At 45.1% G+C, this 14,963-nt stretch overlaps 1 protein-coding gene across 9 annotated transcripts in view; it reads right to left on the bottom strand.

Moving 5' to 3' along the window:
• Positions 1–14,963, bottom strand: part of LOC135916952 (uncharacterized) — a 50,933-nt gene that overhangs the window by 16,576 nt on the left and 19,394 nt on the right. For 5 of the 9 annotated variants that reach the window (XR_011510511.1, XM_070530464.1, XM_070530462.1 and 2 more), the window contains exons 6-7: positions 11,631–11,692; positions 5,111–5,173 (exon numbers count right to left, since the gene is read on the bottom strand). Coding sequence is in view for 7 of the 9 variants with exons in the window: in XM_070530464.1 (XP_070386565.1) it covers positions 5,146–5,173; positions 11,631–11,692 (90 nt within the window). In the remaining 2 variants the exon portion in view is untranslated. Of the gene's footprint in view, positions 1–1,369; positions 1,556–1,576; positions 2,430–4,588; positions 4,822–5,110; positions 5,174–11,630; positions 11,756–14,963 lie in introns of those variants that run through there. The other 4 variants (XM_070530465.1, XM_070530461.1, XM_070530463.1 and 1 more) reach the window with 4 other exon arrangements.

The following is a 14,963-nucleotide window of genomic DNA, read 5'->3' as shown; positions in this document are numbered from 1 at the left end:
GGAGCTTGTTATTGCTGTGAGTCAGTAAGTGCTGCTCAAGAGTGAAGCAAGACACAAAGCCAACAGCAACCAATTAAGCTTGCCTTCCCAAGGACGGTATACCATGCACATCATGTTGCAAACATTTTTGTTTGGATAGGCAAGGAACTTAATTTTGTACCCACCCTAGTTGCTTAGTGGCTGTGGTGTTGGCCTGCTAAGCACGAGGTCGCAGGATCGAATCTCGGTCAGAGCCGCCGCATTTCAGTGGGGGCAAAAGGCGAAAACACCCATGCACTTAGATTTAGGTGCACGTTAAAAAACCCCAGTTGGTCGAAATTTCCAGAGTCCCACACTACGGCATGCCTCATAATCAGAAAGTGGTTTTGGCACACAAGACCCCATAATTTAATTTTTCTTAATTTTGTAAACCAACCACAACACTTCTTAGGCTTCTTGGTGCTTGTGCTGTAACAGAAGAGAGTATGTATGTGTGTAAATAAAGAAATGTAAATCATGCCATGTTACAATGGCCCCTTTCCACTGCTGGTATGCTTCACCACGATACATTGCATAAGCTTCTTTCCGTAGCAAGCTATATTGCAGCAAAATTGACGCCTGAAAACCGGCATAATACAACACTCAACAATGGTTGTGCCTTCCGCACTATGAAGGCAAAGCATTTCAGCATCCAAAATTTCAGCTGTCCTTATAATTAATTGCCTCCATGAGGTACGTGGCGGTGTTGCAAAGATACCCGAATTCTCATGCATGCCCAAAAAATAGTTTGTTGGGTGTATTTCTGCTTCGTAATGAAGACGGCTATAACAGTGCACATTGGTGACACAACAGTGGCCAAATGCTCAGATTTCTTTTAAGTAGAGTGCTGTGTGCTTTTATGACTTTGGTGAAGTTAGCATCTGAATTTGCCATACACACGCCTGCAAGTTATCTATTTATTAAACTCACGCACACATAATATCGCTATAATGAGAAATGCATAGTGTTTTAGCTGTTCCCTGCAGTATGTTTTCTGACAACTGCTTTGATGATGGATGGATGGATGAATAAATTTCTTGCGGTCCGTTGGTACATGCGATTGGTGCGCAGCGGGCCAATCCCACGTCGGGACAGAGAGGCCATGCCCCTCCGCCGCGTCGCAGGCTCGATGGACAGCCCAGAGCTGTGCTTCAAGGTCCGAGCTGTGTGGAGCTTGGTCCCACTCTCCCTTGGTGGTCCCAGCACCAGGGGGCAAGCCCAGAGCATGTGATCAAGGCTAGCTACATCCTTACAGTAGAGACACGCATTGTGAGGGTGCGCATCCGGAAAGATTTTGTGCAGGAAGGCCGGGCATGGGTAGGTGCCCGTCTGAAGCCACCTGTATATGACTTCTTGTGCTTTATTGGGCGCTTTGTGTGGTAGCAGCATGGTTCTCTTGACTAACTTGTAATGCTGGGTGAGATCGTTGTAAGTGACGAGGGGATCGCGCTCGCTTGCCCATCCTGCCGAGAGGGAGTCCGGGCTCACACGGTGAGTTAGATCTTGTGTAGTGTCGTATGCTGTCTCGTTGAGGTCACTTTTTAAGAACAATATTTGATCATGAATATACTCTTAATGCTTCACACACAAAACAATTTGTTACCTTGTTGTGTCTATGAAAGGGTTGTATTAAGAATAATTTTTGGCAGCCTTGTTGACAGTTTGACAGCATTAATCAGTGAATCTTTAACAGGCACTCTGCAACACTTTTTCAAGAAGGAAAGCCAACCTACTCAGTCTCCAGCACATGCGATTTTACATTTTGTCACAATCTTAATGCAGCTGGCACATCTGGGTTTAAGCTTATATAGTGCTAACTTAGGCAAGTTGGCACATGTTGCAGCACTTCATTTGTCTCCTTTATGTCCTATGTGTTGTAATGTTAAGTTTTTTATTCAAGCTCATACTTTTGAGCAGCAAGCAAAATGCAGTTAACTTCATTCCGTTAATTCGACTCTGACGGGACTGATGAAACAGATTGAATTATTTGGTGGGTCAAATTTAAGAAGATGCAGAAGAAATGCCAACACGCATGACTGATTTATTTGCCATGGTTTACGTACAGATTCTAACATGCCCCAGAGTGAAACACACGCCCGCTGTCTGTGTGTCCAAAGTGTAAACTAGCATAGAAAGGACAAAAGCCCCTAAAATGAAAGAGAAATCAAATGCGCACACAATTTCTATTTTTAAAAAAATGGACAAGGGTCCAATGTGTTGCACATTGCAACCAATTTTCCAAAGTGAGCTACGCTGCAATACATTCGTGTTATGCGGTAAAGCATACGAAAATTGCCAAGGAAGTTTTGTTAAAGATGGCACATTAGAAATGGGTAAATAACACAATCAGACGTTTTGATCTGTGATTACTGCTTGGAGCTCCTCCTGGGCAGGCAGAAAATAGGCATTTCCTGCAGGAGATAAAGTCTGTTTAACACATCTACTGTCCTCTAAGGTATGTCACCAAAGGGGTCGCTTATTGGGTCCACTGTAGGGGTCGGCATGCATGCCGACTGCTCAAGTTGGAATTATTGGGTGAAGGCCTATTTTAGTATCAAAATAACTAAAGTTTGGACCTATAGAAATGCACGTGTGTCGGCTGGGAATTTCAGCAGGGATCAAAGTCTACTGTTCTGCAGCCACTGAGCACTGCAGTATGCCAATATTCTGCTGTGTGTAGTAGGAGATACATTCTCGCTGCAAAGTCCACTGCCTTATATATGGTACAGTCGACTTCTGTTAATTCGACTCCGGGTAATTCAATCCTGGCCAAAGGTCTTGGCCAGCAGTCATACATTTCTACAGTCCCGAATCTCTTATTTTGATCGTAAAATTGGCCTTCGCAGGATAATTTGAACTTGGAACAGTGACTTGCTGTTGACCCCTATGGTGAACCCAATAGCGACCCCTTTAGTGGCAGCACGTCTACCTCGGCGATGCTTAGGAAACAATGTATGCATTCAACACGTGTGATCGCGTGTCAACAGCTCCCATTTATGCTTGCCCTAGGAAACTTTTCAAGCAAGAACCATATATCACAACGTTTAATTACGGTATTTACCCGATTCTAATGTGTGCCTCATATGTTAGCACTAGTAGAATGCAATGGTTGTACACTTTTCTTTTCAATGACACCCGCCGTGGTTGCTCAGTGACTATGGTGGGCTGCTGAGCACGAGGTCGCGGGATCGAATCCCGGCCACGGCGGCTGCATTTCGATGGGGGCGAAATGCGAAAACACCTGTGTACTTAGATTTAGGTGCACGTTAAAGAACCCAGGGTGGTCGAAATTTCCAGAGTCCTCCACTACGGCGTGCCTCATAATCAGAAAGTGGTTTTGGCACGTAAAACCCCATAATTTAATTTTTTTTTTTCAATGACAGTGGTAAGCTCCCAGCCATAATTTGGTAATGCCTGCCATATGCATATCAACCCATTTTTATTCTTAAGTAAATTGCCTTTTCATGATCAGGGTCCCTTGCGAGCAACTGACCTAGGTAAAATTACTCCTGTACAGGCTCTAGAGGCTGACTGGCGATGTGAATTCTTGAACATTGTCTTCTGCATATTAATCTTCAAACACACTCTAACTCTTTTTTGGTCAAAGTCCTCAATCACTAGTAATTTGTCCCCACTGTTGCCGAGATATTTACCATTGATCCGCAACTGCAGATTTGAAATGGCATTAATCAAAGTCAACACGGCCGTGTTATCTCGCCACCTTGAATTGACACTCTCACACGCAGATCCACTGGCCACTGTAATCACCATGGCGGGAACGCTAGGCCTAGGTATGCTATTACGGTTCTTGCCATTCAGTGCTGTCTTTTTCATTGAAAGAATTCACCGCTGTCAGCAATGGTACCCACTCTGCCTCTGCAATCCACGTATAGCACGGCGCGTTGCATATTGCTGGTCCTCGAAAGGCAGCTTTGCCTCAGCACAGTGATGCTACGCGGTGAAGTGTATGGGACGCAGCACATATACGTGCACTTGCCATCTCCTGTCACAGTGCAAGCACCTATATGCCTAATAAGTGTACTGGCAGACCTTCAGAGCTTTTTCGGACATGCCTGTGGCGATTTGGGCCCTTAAGGGCAGTAAAAGACATGCATTCATTTTTTTTCAGACATTGTAGCGGCCCTTAGGGACTCTGAAAAATCGGACTGTACAACTGATCAAAAGGATGCTTCAAATGGTCCATGGGGCGAACACGCAGCGGAACGAGGACAAGAATAGGAAGGACCATTGCTTTGAGGAATGACTGGGAAAGGAACTGTGCCGCCGCCTCTTTGAAGGAGCTTGAGCTCAAAAAGCAAAGTGTTGGCTGACACTAAGATGCAGGTTACCCACATCCACACCAAAATAAACCCCTTAAACAGTGCAGTGAAATGCAACACTGAGGCATTATGTGCAGTCTGAGAGTATCTCAGGACAGTTGAGGTTGACTTTCCAGTTGCTTGGAGAATCTGATATGTGACAAAGTTCGGGCATAATACCAATGAGCTTGCTATCAGTTAATACAAATAGCTCTATTTGCTTTTGTATGCATCTCTTTTTATTCACATTTTAATATGTTCGACTATTTGCCCTGAGCTAGACCACTTTTTTTTTTTTTACAGTGAAGCTGTCTATTGCGAGGATCTGGCGGATCGCATCCGCGCATAGACCAACAATTTTTCATACGATGGGCCGATCCTGAAGAAATTGCAATACCAGGCCAACCCGAGGCAGAAGTGAAGAAAGCATTAAGCACTCCCCATATGTGGGCTGATCCCGAAGGTCGTGAAATGCTAGTCCAACCTGCGGCGGAGATGAAGCAGGCTTTAAGCACTCCCCACACATGGGCCAATCCCATAGGTAGTGCAATACCAGGCTGACCCGCAGCAGAGGTGCAGTTCACCATTAAGGGGCCCACATACGCAGCTTCGCTGGTCAGCCTTCAGAGTAAAGGGACACAGAGTTTCTTTCGAAGATATTTTAGTAGCTGTGCATTTTACAAACCCCTCGTTTCAATTTTCTATTTTGAATAAAATAAACACTACTCCTTACTGTTCAAACTGCATTGTTTTTATTTTTTTAACATGCTTACCAGAGAGTGACAGCATCAGGTGACATGGTGTCAGCTCATCTTGACGTGAAACTTGGTGAAAACCTGAAAAAAATCGGGGAATTTGAAAATGTCAACTTGGTAGACACGTTCTTCTAAGCATGCAGTATGGCACATAAGCCTGGAGGTTAACGAAGAATCTCGAGAACACGTTAAGGACCGTACAAAGAGCAATGCAATGATAAATGTTAAGAGACAGGAAGAGAGCGGTGTGGATAAGAGCAAATGGGGATGGTCGATATTCTAGTAGACATTAAGAGGAAAAAATGAAGCTGGGCAGGCCATGTAATGCATAGGGTAGATAACCAGAGGACCATTAGAGTTGCAGAATGGGCGCCAAGGGAAGGGAAGCTTCGCCAAGGATGATGAAATTTTAAAGCACAAGTTCGCATCAGCTAGTGCAAGACAATGATAATTGCAGGGAGGCGCCTTCGTTCTGCATTGAACTTTAAGATAGGATGATGATGGTGAATGCGTGCAACTCTTTAAAAAGAAATTTGGGCCGGAAATAGCTTGCACAATTCACCACGACACGAAACCAAATTCGGATGTATTCCAGCGAAGCTAACTTATGAAAAGCGGCCACCATTGTGTAATCATCTCTATTTCATTGTTGGAACAGCTTGCGAAACACAGCATGATGTGTTGGAAGGAGCCCCGTAACTTTTTTTTCTTTATAGCCGGCTATAATATGCACATGCTGAATTTTTTATAATTAATGCTATGTGATGTGCAAATTAAGCAGCAATTTTATCCAGTATTAAAACGTACCTTAGTGTAACAATACAATGAGAGACGTAATCAAGAATTTGTATGTATGCACATCTGAGTGCGCATGCATGCGTGCTGTCATTCTTGAGTGCGCAAAGACGTGAAACTGGTCTTAGTGCAGCTTGGTAGCTCATAGTTTGTGAGGGGATTCGTAATGGCAGTGCTCCACCACGCCACAATGCAGCAGTCAACGCTGATGGTGTATCCACACGACGGACGGCTCCGCGCAAGTCTGTGCAGCAGACGCTTAATCCGCCGCCCATCCAGACGATGGGCAGACTGAACAGACGACCGCACCGGAAAAATAAACATGGCGGCACCACCCGAAGCGACTGCCGTCCGCCTCGAACCTGTCAAGTCGTCGTCTACTGCGTGACCCGTAATTTTCAAACTGAGGCTTGTATTTGGTTTAAATTTGTGTCCAGAAGCTTCGACAGCAATCCATTCGTGATGAGTGGGCACCGTTTCTGAAAGAGATACTCAGATTCTCGGCGTGTAGGCTTAGAGTGGCTGTATGGCTGAACATGGCCTCGACGATGTTGTGGCGGCCCGGGCGGATCTCAGTGGACGTAAGTTATTATGATTGCTTGTTTCTACTCACTCTAGATGGTGCCATCGGTGTAACAAAAACCTTGTCAGACTTTGTCATACGTGTTTTTCACTCTGAATGAAAATGGCAATCGAAAGGAAACGACAGTTGGCCGCAATGGCTGTCGTTTTGTCCGAATTGGATGAAGACGAGTGCTTGTTTCATCGAAAGAGGTCTTGTTACGCTCTCGTGTCCGCGTTATCAGTGAGAGTCATATCCCACAACGCGGCGAACTGCTCCACGAGATGTAAGAACAAAGTTACCTCGTCCACTCAGGTTCATTTCAGTCGCTCTTGCGCAAGTCGCACGCTCGCGAACAGACATGAATGGTGTCAGCAGCGATGAAGCTGTTTCAGAAAGATCCCAAAGCCGCGCTTGTTGCCAGACTGTAGAGCATGCTAGGCTAAATCCGCAGCGTTCAACTCCCAAAATCCGGATGCGAAAAATAGCACGGCATTTTCCGTCCGTGGGGGTCGCGGACGACGCGCGGACGGTACAAATCCGTGACGCGTAGTCACGTGATGCGCCGTCCTTCGCGAAAAAGACGGATTTCGTCTGTCGTGTGGATCCAGCATGAAGAGAGAAAATGCTAATCTTACCGACACTGCACATGCTCAACAGGCCAGTGAGAGTGCTGACACGTGAGCTTGAAGCTCGCCAGATCCATCTAACAATTTGTGCGTCGTACATGACAGCATAATCAACATTTAATCATCGATTTATTTCAACTACCATGTACGTCGACGTTGCCTCTTTAGTGTTGACCCCCTCCCTTTTCTTCTTCGAGGATACTTTCGACAGTGAAAAATAACACTGAATGTCCACATCAACAGGAACGGGCATAAGATGCAACCACTTGCGACCTTTTTAACAGAAGCTTGTATTGCCTCACTGGTGTCGGTGTTACCGCACGAAAAAACCCAAGCTGCGCAAAAAGAGAAATTGCTTACCAGGCTGCGGATTCGAACCACCGACCTCCTGATTGGGAGACCACCACGCTAACCGATTCAGCCACCGTCAGTTCATCAAACGCTGCCTTTAAGGTGGGTAAGTAGAAGCAGCGCATGGCATGAGCCAATCACGGGCGTCCCCTTCCTCCAGAGGAGGGAAACGGTGTGTTCGCGTGTTTGCTCGCCTGACACCAGTTCAGGCCCAGCAGTCAGATGGGGAGGCCGCGTTTGGTCTGTTCTGCCAAAGAGCAGGCTGCATTGAAGGAATGGCAGTGGGAGCAGGCCACGTGTTGTGCGTTTGGCCAAAGAACAGGCAATGTTTGATTGGTGCCACCGGGAACTCATTCGAGAAAGGGGTCGACGTTGATGTGCCGCTCTCGCCGTGAGGCGTTACAAAGAGCAGCAGATCCCAAGCTTCGCTTGCACCCCGCTTCACAGCAGTGGAAGGGCAGTAACTTTTTTGGCCTCCATCCTTGTGTCATAGTCCAAGCATGCTCTTGCTAAATAGAATCATTCTTGGCAACTAAAGGTTAGTGTTTAAGTGCAATTAAAGCTCGTCATTGGAACAGTCTCCAGGACTTCAGAATTTCACAATAAGTAGAATACCATTTTGTTGGTAAGTACCACGGCAGAGATAGTGACCTATAGGTAGATACTGAAAGAGCCAGTATTCAGTAAAAACTTATAAATGTAAAAAAATTCGGCCTAGTCTAGTTTAGAGTAATTGGCAAGGATACCTGTTTTTGCAGTCTTATTCTAGTGAAGGTTTAGCACTACAGGACTGTGCCAGTTCCATTCCAACTAAATCTGCCCAATTGATGCCATTATAGATTAACATTACTGAATATATTCTGCAATCACATTATTTATTCATGAATTACACTTGCGCAGGTAACATGCATGTACAGTCGCCCAAATCTTTAACTAGTGTGCGGGAGCAGCGACTTTTCCGTGCGTCAGCGCCGTTTGACGGGGCGAGGCTGGAAACAGTCTGAGGCTAAGCGCATGCGGACAAAGCGCGCTCAGCTGGGCCCATCGTCTACTAGGCTGTTTCCAGCCTCGCCGCGTCATACGGCGCTGACGCCCGGAAAAGTCGCCGCTCCCGCACACCAGTTAAAGATTTGGGCGACTGTACTGTCAAAAAGAGTAGATATGAGAGAGATTATACAGCTAGCAACGCACTGCAAAAATAAAAGGTCACAAAGCGAATATGTTCTCGTTAAAGAAGCACAACATTATCTGCAATGTTGTCAGAACTTCAAAAATAAGTTTTTTGTTGAAAGGCACAACTAGTAAACAACTATAGTAAAAATTTCATTTAAAGTTGGAGAAATAGTACAACTCTTGGCATTCTGGGGAGTTAAAGAGTGGAATTAAGAAATCTCAACTTTGTCAAGTAGGAATGAAATGGAGGGCCCGCCCCATTCTGCAACTTTACTGTGGACCAGTGTCACCAACATGGCAAGTAAGAAAAGAAATTTGGGTATTTCATGGTGCGTGTAGATCCATAGACTTTTGTTACCAACGGTATCTTTTGATGACATGTCCAGGCTTTTTTTTTTTCTAGTCACTTGTTGCACTTTAATGCGATAAAATCTACTTGAACCTCTTGTGGTCGCAAGATCCGCAGGCGAGCTCGTTCCCTCAATCGGCTGCCACCACCCAGCCTCTACTCAACCATATCTTGTGAACATTATATACATTTTTTTTTTGCCTCCTAGCATTTTGGGTGATATCCTGAGTGATGAAAACAAGCACTTCATAAAATCAGCAACATCTATCATTACGACAGATTCATAGCAATAGTGCAGCCACTACATTGTTTTAGCTTTCCATATTAAATAAACTCACTGGGTCTGCGTTAGTGTGGGCAGGGGTAAGCTTGCACACGTAAGTTTCTGGTAACATTCATAACAAAGCAAACAAGCTTTCAGGACTATAAACCTTTGAGTCGCATCAGCTACGTGGGAGCAAAATATACATTCAAAAAACAGGAAAAATAGGCACAGTGTTATGTGCCACTAATCCTTTCCTAAAAAGCTGCAAGAATTTTAGGCGGTTTTGATAGAACTATAGCATGGCACAAAACTGATGGTGCTGTGCATTTGGTCACTGCAAGCAGCTGTACATTGTTAACCTCTCTGGCCAATCATGTCTGCTGCAGAAGCATCCCTAGTATGTCCCCCAATTTCAAAATACTTGATTTAGTGCAGTATCACTCTTTGTTGGCCTTTTTATCAGACTGACGCAGAAGTGGGAGCACTGTACACTGTTCACATTTTCTTTGTGCGCAAAAGATAAGTATGCGTTGCATTCACCACTAAGAGAATGTATTTAATGCTGTTCTTAAGTTTACAGCACATGACACAGGTATTCATGACAAATCTGTGCATGTCATACAGACCGCTGAAATTTCAAATGAAACACCACTTTCCTCCCTCACGAGAAAGCGCCACACCCAGCCAGAGTCAAGGCAACACAAACAAAATAGAGTCTTAAAAGTGTCGCTCGCCATGACGCATTACTTAGGTAAATCGCCCAATTCAGAATGCGCAATGCCACGGTGGAAAATGTGCCATGCAACAAAACCGGATAAGAAAAAAAAAGCGGGTGGTGCTAGTCACGTGAACCCGATGTGGTTCTTTGGCTCATGTATGTGACAAGGCGAGGAAGGAACGTCGCTCGCGGAGGCTACTCGAGGCAGAGTGTCTCTCTGTTGGCAGTCACACTCACCTCATGGTGGTGTGGTAAGAGGGCATTCAATTTCTGCTGTCTCCTCTAATAATAAACCAGTTTAAAAGATTATTTCTGTAAAGAAATGCCAGAAGTCTGAAGTCGTTACTCCAAACATTCATCGTGGATATGAAGTCCAATGCATGTGGAACTGTCGAAAGTGGTTCACTCATATTCTTCTCATCTACTTTCAAGAAATTTCACACTAAATTGATGTAGACCTCTGCATTGTCACAAACAGCAGGAAGCAACCTTGAAGTCTGTTTTGAATTCCACATTAATGCATGAAAATCCAGGATGCAGCAGCCAAGTAACAGTCTACTACACATAACTCCATCTTCACCTCTGCGTCCAGGCAATGAAATGCAGTTTTTACCATAGCGAGCATGAGATGTTTACTTGGAGATGCAGCTCTTAGCCTGTCTACGTATGACTGTGATATTTAAAAAAGATGCCAGTTATTTAAAACTATGTTATTAAAAAACATCTTTCATGTTCGAAACATGCCTGGAGGCAATAATAACCAGCTTGAAAAGTAATTATGTCCCATGGCTGTATTCGGGTCTCAAGAAGCTTTAAATTGCAGTGTAAACTAATTGCATCCTCGATCACTCGCACCGGGGCGCCTTGCTGCGCACTTTAATCCTCAATCAACCGCACCGACCATCCTCGATCACCGGAAGCGCACCCTGTTGGAGCGGTTTTCCATTGCCCCGTCTCGCACCGAGAAAATCGGCGGTGCGCCAGGGTGCAATCCCAGCAAGCACTGCGGGACGCGCGCGCGCACTGCCGACTGCAGAAACGTGGATGCTCTGGCCTGATATCTGCGGTTGCAATGGAGTTGATGGAGTTAGCCAGTGGAGATGTCGGCAATGAGAAAGGAAGCGCTGCTAATTGCCGCAATCGATGAGCTTTTTTCAAGTTCTTCTGACAGCGAAGACGGCATGCTTATCGACCTCGTCCAAAAACAATGTGGTGAAGAGCGGCCGAAAGTGGACAGGTTCGTTGAAAGGGTCGCCAGGATTATTTATAAGATCCATTGGTGTTTGCTTGCAACCAGGTATGTCGGAGCATGCAGTTTGACAAGGTTTGAGCGCTTGCCGCAGATGCTCAGCACCTGCAAACAACAAAATGTGCGTGCGCGCGCGCGTTCACGCACGTCTTGCGCGCCAGGGGCAAAATAGCGCTGCATGCAAGCACCCTGCAATGGGTACAGTTTTGTCCTCGATGTTGACCCTCCGCAGTGCGCCACCACGGCAGTGCAAGGCGCACCATTCTGGTTTCAGCGCAACCCCGGGGCAAGGTGATCGAGGACGCTATAAAACTTGCTAGGGGGCCTGATGTAAGGCCCTCAAAAAACAGGCCAAACAGGGGGCTAAATGTTTCTTCAATAGGATAGAAAGTTTGCGCTGGAAAGTTAACACCAAATATAAATGAAAATATATTACTTCAGACTTACCACCAGACTTTCACAATTCGAGTCTTGTTCTCCAAGGTGCATTGCCATTCCGACTTGTCCAGCTAGAGAGAAATGCAGTTCTTATTGCCTCCGCCAATGTGTTGCACATGCACATGTGATGAACTCTACAAAATGAGAGCAGCATTGAAGATAAACTGAGCAGCTGAAAGTGCACGCACTGTTTCTTCTACGCACAATATGGAAACTAAACAGCAGGGGTAAATTTCGTTAGAAGGTTTGCGTAACACTTCATTCCCGTTCATATTGAAACATATTAAGTCGACTCTGAATATAAGACAACCCCTACTTGAAGACATCGCATTACAGTTCCCTTTATAATGGAAAACTACATGTTCTATAAAAAATTGGGCACTGAAAGCACCATGCCCCGCTTTGCATCAATGTTTCGCTTAAATCTTTTGAGTACCCAGCAGAAATTCTAGATTCTAAGCATTTGTTTTAAATGTAACGAACCTCGTCAAATTTGGTGCAGTGGTTGCCGAGAAAAACGAATACTCCGTTTACATGTATTTAGATTGGAACACCCGAGCTAAAGCTTCCTCTTAAACGCGCCCGCCACGCGGAGGCATTGCCGAGCCCGAACCGAAGGAGCAGTATAGTATCCACATTTTGTCTGCTGGAGGCGCCGCCAAATTATACTAAACAAAGAAACATTGCGTACACTTAGTACACGTACAAATTTCCTCTTTATAGCGACAAGGTAGGGGACTGTGGCTAGCAGTGGCAGCCGGCTTTACCTATGCGCCGCCAGTCTGGTTTCTCAGACGTGTAACGATTGCGACAGTGTACGCGGCGGAAAAAGCACCTGGGACTCCTGCAAGACCAGACAAAACCTTGCCTCTGTGCATTATCTAACTCCTTCTCATTACCGTTAAACAAAACTCGAGAACGCAGTCAAGAATTTCGCATTGGGGTGAGATAAGCAACTGTTCAATAACTAGAATAAATACGTCCACTTGCCTGTCTGTTCACGCCAATACCGCAAGCTCTATTCAGAAGCACGAGACGGGCGCTGAAAAGCGTCGAGACATTCCACTCGGCGAAATTAACCGCTTACATTTCCAATGCAGCGAAAAATCAAGTGAACGATTAGAGTGTATTAACGATGTCGACGATGCAGTCGGCCATTTTGGGAAGTTTTAGGCGTGGATCGGCTTGGCTATTAGCCCCGAGAACGAACACGAGCGGCGCTGCGAGCGCCGCTCGCGTGACGTCAGGGCACGGACGAGGACCCTACTCCACAGCAACACGCCATCCGCCTGGCGGAAGAAGCCGCGAAGAGTCAAGACCTCTTTGCTTGCTTCTAATCGCGGAGGTTCCGGCCCCCGTCCCCAAGGCCTGTGTGCCGGGGACGGGAAGTAGGGGCCTCCTTATCCGGCGGAACAATAAAGTTGCTATCATCATCATCATCATCGCGCCTGTCGTCTGCTACAGTTCGGGCGTTGTCCGAGCGCTTTCTGCGGTGTTTTCGTTTGTTCGCCCTCGTTCTCTCTGCTTGTATACTTATGGTGGTCGTCTCAAATATATTTTTACGACGTCTTCCTTTGAGAACATTTATTCAAAGAGCTAATTTCTTAGACAACAATGCAGCTTTCGAAGGCAGCGCTACAGTGCCAGCCGAAGCGACACAGACCAGCCCATTGCGGGTTTTTCATACGCGGATAGACAATCGCAAAAGCATAGCCTATAGGAATCCAGTTATAATACCATACCTACCGCGGTGCAACAAGTATGTCACAAAGCTGGCTATATATGACTTCTACAGCAGTCACGTTGATTTTATTCCGCTAAAACAGGTTTGCTCACGACGAGTAGTTCATGGTATAATATCGAATTTTTGCATTTCCTCGCAGAAACGCTCGGCAGTAGCACGGGGACTTAACTAATACTGGAGCTTAGATTCTACACGCCTCACTTGCTTCTTTACCTGCTTGTCAACACTAGGCGGTTCTTCACGTGTTTATTTTTTATAAGCGGCGGAAACTTGAAGTAAATGAAGGCTTACAGCTATTTACATAGTACAAATAGGAATGTACCAATATATATTCCCTTTTCCGTGCTACACGTTCAACTCACCTCTTTAGAGCACGTTTGTTAATGATTAATAATGTATGTTATGTTCCTCCTTTTTTGTCTATGGTACCTAGTGTATATCATTTATTTATTTCAATGCCGCAGTGTGTTTTGCATTGTTATTGTGGAAATATTTCACTGTTCTTTCATATATTGTATAACTGCAATGTTTTATGGCGACTATATAAATGTAATTTATATGGCGCTTGATGTGTTACCCCATGCAGCCATATTGTACCTAAGGGGGTGAGGTTACCTCAAGCCACGTCTGTGCGGCTTTTTTCCCTCATCCACCTCCATTTACCACTCCTCTGTACATGTGTGTGTGTAAATGGAAATTAATAAATCAAATCAAATCAAACTCATTTGAGAAATTTACTGGTGCTTGTTGCTTGAGGAATATACATGACGAATCTGTTTGGCGAACTGACACAGGCTACTCGGCCCAATTTTTTTAGTGAAGCATGCCTGCTGGACTGCATAGCTGCAGTCAGAAAGAAGCCAAAGCGTCAATGACTAGTAGTATGGGACATATTCAAGATATCGAAATTCCCCCGGTGGAGGGTCAGAAATCAAGTGAAAGTACATGCAAGGCTTGTGGTGCTTTCTTTATGAATGTTTGCGATTGGATTGGAGCAAACTTAATTTAGCCTGCAAGGTTCTCTTTTATGTACCGACGAAGCGAATCGTTATCTGTTTGTATAATTAAATAACGCTGGATCGAGACATCATGAGACAGAAGGTGCTTGAATTTTCCTTTTGTAGGCAATCTAAGCTGCGGTGTAGTAGCTCGAGAATACTTTAGCCATTCCAGTTGGCGCTGTAAAAAAATGCTTTATGGTTTTAATTCGAAGTTGTAGTGAACTGATGGGTTTCGCGATCATAGCGTGCCTCGCTATACAGACAGTCGATTGCTACCGTTACGTGATCAGGGGTGTGCCATATTGTCGATAAAGGCTACTGAGGGCCACTATGAAACATTTCATCACTTTCAATTGAGTGGCTCTCGATCTTAACAATGAAACTTTTCTCTCAGGTGATTGCTACTATGGTGTTTGTGAATTAACTATGTAAATACTCTACACGACACGCCGTCGTGTTAGCAGCCATGAGCAATTTGTTTTTTGGAGGCCTGTTTCAGAGGGGGATGAAAGTAGCAGCAAACTTTTACATAAGAAATACGTGCCTAACTATTTTTTTACGCATTAATGAATGGGCATATTTGAATAGAACAACACA

This window comes from Dermacentor albipictus, unplaced genomic scaffold, assembly GCF_038994185.2.
Source record: "Dermacentor albipictus isolate Rhodes 1998 colony unplaced genomic scaffold, USDA_Dalb.pri_finalv2 scaffold_133, whole genome shotgun sequence".
NCBI lineage: Eukaryota > Metazoa > Arthropoda > Arachnida > Ixodida > Ixodidae > Dermacentor > Dermacentor albipictus.
This window is presented reverse-complemented; position numbering and strand designations above follow the sequence as displayed.